This window comes from Suricata suricatta, chromosome 16 (assembly GCF_006229205.1).
Source record: "Suricata suricatta isolate VVHF042 chromosome 16, meerkat_22Aug2017_6uvM2_HiC, whole genome shotgun sequence".
Classification (NCBI taxonomy): domain Eukaryota; kingdom Metazoa; phylum Chordata; class Mammalia; order Carnivora; family Herpestidae; genus Suricata; species Suricata suricatta.
In genome coordinates this window covers 47,470,430-47,477,272 of record NC_043715.1, presented here as the reverse complement: position 1 = coordinate 47,477,272, position 6,843 = coordinate 47,470,430, and the positions used below count along the sequence as shown (strand labels likewise).

Below are 6,843 nucleotides of genomic sequence, written 5' to 3'. Positions count from 1 at the left end.
CCGGGGTCTGCGTGCGGCCAGAAGGGGCGGGGAGCGCACCCGGCAGCGAAGCCAGTGAGCGTGCGGGCTCGGGGGGCCCAGGGTCTGCGTGCGGCCAGAAGGGGCGGGGAGCGCACCGGCAGCGAAGCCAGTGAGCGTGCGGGCTCGGGGCCCCGGGCTCTGCTCTCGCTGTCTACGGCAGAGCCCCGGCGGGGAGAGGGCCATGCAGCTGTCAGGCGGTTTCTGATCGTCACAAGACTCTGGAGGGAGGTAGAAGAACCCAACCCGAAAGTTCGGGCTTGGGGCCTTGTTCCAGACCAGGACTGCCCTCCTCCCCACACCCCAGTCTGGGAGCCTCCTGTGGAGGGTTGTGCAGCTCATACGCAGGACCCGGTTCCGCGCCTGGCCCAGGTCAGCGCAGGGCTGGCGGCCGCAGCCGGGGCTGCTGACTGCTCACCTCCTCCCCCAGGTTCCACTACGCTGCCCGGATCTGGGACGGCGTGAAGAAGTCCTCTGCCCTGGCGGAGTACAGCCGCCTGCTGGCCTGAGGCCGAGGGGAGGAACGGCACGCAGAGAGAGAGCCCCCTGCCGGGTCCCCACGGACGGAGAGGGGCACACAGTGAGTGGCGGCAGGCCTGATGATGAGGGACTGCGACATCCCGGAGACGTGAGGCGTCCAGGGCCAGGCCCCGCCCCCCTCAGCGGAGTGTTGTTCAGGGGGCGACGCTGGGACCCCACCCCACCCGGGCCAGGGCGGCCATCCTCAGTCCCCGCAGGGACAGGCAGTGGGAGTAGTCCGAGTGGTCACCGAGGACCCAGGTTCCGTCTTGACCTCCTCGGCAGGGACAGGAGCCGCGGGTCCCGCCCCTGGACTCTGAGCCCTCTCCTGTGAGGGGTGGCAGGGTCTGGGGGGGCCCGTCGTTGGGGCAGGTCTGGGGGTTCGAATAAAGAGTCACGTGAGCCTGTTCTGGTGCCTCTCTTCCTCCCGCCTCCCCAGCATGCTGTCCCAGGGAGCAGGGCAAATTTGAGTCCCGGCCTTTGGGGGCAGATGGCCTGCAGCCACTGTTAGAGCCTGAGTGACCTTCCCATGGGGACACTTCCGTTGCAGGTCATAGAATTGTCAGGAGCTGATCAAGTATGGTCTCTGCTAAGGAGGAAGCCCTAGAAAAAGGGGTGTTCTCTTTCCTGGAGTCACATCAAGTCCCATCTCCGTGCCATGGATAGGAAGGCACAGTGCCCTCCTTTGGCTAAATGCAGTGACTACCCTCGTGTCCTCTGCTCTTGGTGAAAGGCCTAGTTAAATACAATGCTTGATTCAGTGTATGGTTAAAAAATAGAGTATGTCTTAGTTAAATACAGTTAGTTAAATATAGTGCTTTCCCTGAGTTGAAACAGGTTCTGCCCTTACTCGGGCGCGCACCTTCCCTTCCACACAGTGCCCACAGTTGGTTAAGTGTGGCGGCTTCCTTTCCCTACAGAGCACATCTGCTCTCGCTTAAGGATAGTCTCCACTTGGAAGTCCAGATCCTCGCCTCAGTTAAATACGCCGTTCACTTCGATACAGTACCTACCTCCCTACCCGGTTTAAATTCACTGCATCTTAGCTGTTTCCCAAAGTATGTCTGTAAATTGGTCTGGCCACTGCCGCCCCCATCCCAAATTAGTCCTGACCTTCAAGTCACCCCCTCCCCCTTTTCCTAACCAGTTGGTTCCAGTCACCAACTGAGTCTAGCTGCCCACTACCTACCCCTTTGGCCTCCCTGCCTTCTTCCTGCCCTTGGGAAGGAAGCCTGCCCATGCAGTCCCGGTGTCCTTGTCGTGGGAATCCTGGGGGCGGGGCGGGGCGTGCTGAAGAAAACCCTCAGAGGCCAGGAGTGGGGTCTGTGCAGATCTTTGTAAACAGCGAGGGGCTGAGGTCTGGAAGGCACGAGACCCAGGGCAGGCTCTGGCCCAGCCACTTGCTGCCTGAAAAGACCTTAGGCAAGAAACTCCCTTCATGATCTTCAAGGTCCTTCAGAGCTGAGACATTGACGGCCCTCTCTGGGAAATGCTCCTGAACCCCGTGGCCCGCTGCCCCGACTACACCTTCCTGAGTGCCCTCTGACTAGACAACGGAGTTCCTCCCCACCTTGTCAAACCTTACCTGTTCCATGTCCCGCCCCTCCCTCTGCTTCCCTGGGGGACTGCTGGTTGATTTGATGGTTCAGACCAGGGAAGGTGGGGACAATGGCCAGAGAAGGTGTAAGACCCAGGGCTCAGAAGCACAAGACAGCACATGGACTCAGTCCAGGAGGGTCAGAGCTTGAGTTTCCTTCTTTCCATTCCTCAACACCATCCTGCCTGGGGATAGCTGGCACCTGGGTCCTCCCAGCCCTTCACTGCCACCTCCAGCCGGGCTAGGCTCAGGGCTGGGATGATCAATGGGATTTATCTGGGGGCTCATGGTCAGAGTCCTCGAGGAAGGTCTGAGTCTCTGGCATCCTTGACCACCTCGTCCAGAGAAGTGCGGAGCATCTGGTGGGTGGTGGCGAAGCTGATGCCGCAGGGGGCCAAGGCGCCTGGGATGGGCATGTTGAGGAGATCCTGGGTGAAAGCAGAGGCATCCCTGGAGGCCGGGTCCAGTAGGTCCACCACCAGTGCCTACGTGATCTTGGTCTTCAGACCCTGTACTGCCTCCAGGATCTTGTGCAGGGGCTGGCCTGTCTGCTCAGCCAGCATGACGAGGGAGTCCTTGTCCAGGCCAAAGCTGCGGCGGTAGCCTTCCAGGGAGTTGATGAGCACATACAGGTCACATGCCACATCCTGTACGCCTGGCACAGGGCTCAGGTTGACGCCACAGGCCACCGTGGCCACCAGCCAGATATGCTGCCTTCCTCTCTAGGATGGGCTTCAAGATGTTGGGCACGGCCAGCAGAAACACATGCTGCTTGTGGCTCTCCAGTTCCTTCGCCATCAGCTCCTCCAGCAGGCAGAGTCATACTTGCCCAGCTCGAACATGGAGAACAGGAAGACCTTGGGGTCCTTCAGGCCCTCCGCCGCAGAAGACAAGGGCCCCCTTCAGTTGCTGGGCCGCAGAGGCCCAAGCACTCGCTGGGAATGCACAGCACAAGGCTTGCGAGCATTGGCCCCGGAGCCAGGCTGCCTGAGCTCAGACCCCAGCCTTGCTCTCCACCACCCGTGCGGCCTTGGGCAATCACCAAACAAAACAAGGGGGTAGTTGTGCCTCCCTCTTAGGGATGTGGTGAAGTGAGCGCATGAAAATGGTGCCTGGCCTGCAATAAGCCCTTAGTAAATGTTAGCGGCGCTCGGCCACAGGTGCCAGCACCCCGTGGGCACAGAGCCTTTGCACTGCTCTAACTTGGCAGACACAAGCCAGCACATATCCTGTTTCCTTAACGCAGGTGATTGGTCTCTCACCTGTGACCGGGAAGAGCCAACTCTCAGGAAGTGAATGGCAGCTGTAAGCATTATTTCACTGCGGGGCCGGGTTCTGTCACGCAGTGTGACATTGAACGACCCCTTCTCCCACGGCGGGCCTCAGCTGGGAGGGGGAGGGGAAGACGCCGGCAACCCCCCCGCCACAGTCCACCCACCCCCAGTCCCCCAGAGCCTGCGCCTCACCCTCCAGCCGCCGCCCACAGTCTTCCCGGATCTGGCTGAGCGCTCTCTCCTCGGAGAAGGTGCTGGGCCGCCGGCTCCGCGAGGTGGCCGTGTGCACGTCCAGCTTGGAGCGGATGAGGTGGAAGCGTTCGCCCCGCTGCGGGATCTCGCAGGCCAGCTGGGCATGGTGGGCAGCGAAGCTCTCTGAGGCGATAATGATGAAGTTGTAACGGCCCAGCAGCACCCACTTGAGGTACGTATCAGCCCGGAAGCTGGGTGTGCCGATGCCCGCCAGCTCCCAGATGACGATGTTGGGGTACTTGGGGTGTGGGCACGGCGTGGGGTCCACGTCATTTCCGCCACGCCTGGGCAGGCCGAGTTGGTGTCCTCGTCTCCCAGCCCCCTGATGGCACTGACAAAGGTCGGTTTGCCTGACCCCGGGCCCCCAGTGATCCCAGTGTCCAGCCTGGCATTCTCCAGCGCATGAAGCGTGGCCTGCACCTTGGCAGCCACTGCTGGCAGGTCCCCCGCCTCAAAGGCTCCCTTCAGAGCACTGGTGTCCCTCCATAGCTCCAGTATCTTGGACCGGCTGAGGCTTGAGTGGGAGACTGCTGCCACGGGCTACCTGACGTCCAGGCCTTCAGGAGCGACGACCCTCGGCACGACAGGGAAAGGAATATTTTCCCTCGGAGCCGCCCTCTCTTCTCTAACATCCCCCAGCACACCCAAAGTATTTGAGGCCTCGCCAGCAGTCCTGCTGAGAGTGCGACCATATGCCAGGCCCCATGCTAAGTGCTTTATTTCAGTGAACTCGTATTCATCACTGCCAGCTTCTCCTCCTGGAGCATCGCATAAATTCCTCCTCACAGCCGGAAAAGGAGATTCCCCTGCTGCCCACATTTGGCAACAGGAGGAGAAATTTGCCCAAGGCCTCCACTCAGTGCGTGGAGCATTGGGAAAAGGAATCGGCCCTTCTGGTCCTAGAATTTAAATTCTCTTTTTTTTTTTTTTAAGATTTCATTTTTATGTTTTTAAGTGAAATCTTAAACTGAAATGTTTCAGGGCGCCTGGGTGGCTCAGTCAGTTAAGCGTCCGGCTTCGGCTCAGGTCATGATCTCATGGTTCGTGGGTTCGAGCCCTGCATCGGGCTCTGTGCTGACAGCCCAGAGCCTGGAGCCTGCTTCGGATTCTGTGTCACCCTCCCCCTGCTCACTCGCTCTCTCTCTCAAAATAAAATAAAGACATAAAAAATTTAAAAAAAAGATTTTAGTTTCAAGTGATCTCTACATCCAATGTGGCGCTGGAACTCACAACCCTAAGATCAAGAGTCTCAGGCTCCTCCACTCTAGCCAGCCAGGGAGGTGCTCCTAGAATTCAAACTCTTAACTTTTTGTGGCATTGACTGTGCACCGGGCACTACAATCAACCATACAGGGCAATAATTAAGCTCTGGAACCCTCATCACTACTGGTAACAGTTAGCGTTCATTTAATGTTTACCCAGGACCAGCTGCTGTCCTGACCATGTGCATAATTTCACTGAGTCCCCGTTTTACAGAGAGGGAAACCGAGGCTCAGGGAGGTAAAAGTCACTGTCTTCCAGCCTGCACCAGAGCCAGAACACGGACCTGTTCCCTCTGATACTTTTGCCACACAGCCGAGCCCCCACATCGTCTCAGGGCCCCTCTGGGTGCTGCAGTTCTAGCACCAGGAGGAGAGACCCGACGGGCCTGGGGCACTTGTGGAGATGCTTTCCCGCTGCTGGTGGCTGCTGAGTACCCACCCTTGCTCGGAACCCCGGCCCGCACCCCCACGAGCCCCACCCTGCCTCTGAGGAGGGGGTGTCCAGTTCCTCCCCTGTGCAAGGGAAAGTGATTCCTCAGAGCCCTGCAGCTCTGTTTTAGGAAGACTCGGGCTCTTACTGTTGATGAGGTTCAGACAGGCCAGCTTGGGAAGGACTTGGGACATCCGACTGAGCTAGACCTTTCTCCGCGTGCAGCCCTGGAAGGGTGTTTCTGCTCGTTTCTGAGAGACAGAGACAGAGTGAGAGCAGGGGAGGCACAGAGAGAGGAGGAGACACAGAATCAGAAGCAGGCTCCAGGCTCCGAGCTGTCAGCACAGAGCCTGACTCGGGGCTCGAACCCACGAACCGTGAGATCATGACCTGAGCCGAAGTCAGATGTTCAAGGGGCTGAGCCACCCAGGTGCCCAGGGAAGGTTTTGAGTAGGAAAGGGAGAGGTGCGCGGTGGACACGGAAGGAGCCCCTGTGGCCTTTGGAGAATGACACTGGTGCCGGGGAGATGAGGCAAAGGGACAGGGATGGGAGCCGGTGGAGAGGGCGGGGCCTGCGCTAGAACAGGGGTGAGGTGGTGGGAGATGGGGGCTGGGAAAGGAGAGAGGGAGGCAGAAAGGATAGGGCAGGGCCACCAGGCCCAGTGTGGAGAGAGCATCTCTGTCCACGCCTGACCTTTCCATCCGAGCCCCGCGGAGCCCGTGAGTCTGGGTTCAGGATGGTGTGTGAGGGTGCGCAGCTATCAGGATGTGGACTGTGTTTTTGAGAATAGATTTGGACGGTGTATCCTTGTATCTGGGAGTCTGGGATTTCCCTACCACACCCCCTCACACCCTCTTTGGTGCAGAAAGGTCCACGTGAACCCCAAAGTAGCCCTGGCACAGCCAATGGGAAGGCGTCCCAGGAAGAGAAGAAGTCTTTTGTTAATCCTCCAGGGGAAAGCCGCCTGTCCTCATCTGGAACACTTTTCTAGGTTCAAGGTAATCTGAGGCTAGAACCATCACCAGATCCGGGAATACCCACAGGCAGTACTTGTGAGCACCTAGGGGTGAGGCCGCCCGCGTGACAGTCCCTGCATGGTGCCGGCCTTATCCGCAGCCTCCAGAGCCCTGTTGCGAATTCCTGGAAACTCACCTTTCTCGCACCTAAACCCAACCCCATCCCTGCCTCTTGTTCAAGCCCACAGAAGCCCTAGGGGCAGCCCTTGTCCTGTCTAAAGCCCCTAACCAGGTAGTGTTTTAATCTTTTACACAACGTGTGACCCTTGACTTGGCCTGTGGGGTTAGGCTTGTACTTTTGCGTTCCTACCGAAGAGCCAGTAGGGAGTAAGGGTGTGCCCGGGGGGTTGGTTTCGCAGGGTCCCCTGGACACAGATGCCCTCACCCCATCCCTGGGTTGCACATGCCCTGCGTCTCTCACGGCCACATGCAGCTCTCAGGAATCCTACCACCGTCGCCCCCTCTCAGCCCCAT

At 59.0% G+C, this 6,843-nt stretch overlaps 1 protein-coding gene and 1 pseudogene across 2 annotated transcripts in view; one reads left to right on the top strand and one right to left on the bottom strand.

Annotated features, from left to right (window-relative positions):
* The window catches only part of SMG9 (SMG9 nonsense mediated mRNA decay factor), a 19,820-nt gene extending 18,874 nt beyond the window's left edge, over positions 1-946 (top strand). Inside the window, exon 15 of one of the 2 annotated variants that reach the window (XM_029925770.1) lies at positions 449-946. In XM_029925770.1, the coding sequence (XP_029781630.1) occupies positions 449-527 (79 nt within the window). In that variant the 3' untranslated portion in view covers positions 528-946. The remainder of the gene's footprint in view (positions 1-448) is intronic. The other variant, XM_029925772.1, reaches the window with a different exon arrangement.
* Positions 947-2,326: 1,380 nt separating this feature from the next.
* On the bottom strand, positions 2,327-6,843 carry LOC115279803 (annotated as a pseudogene).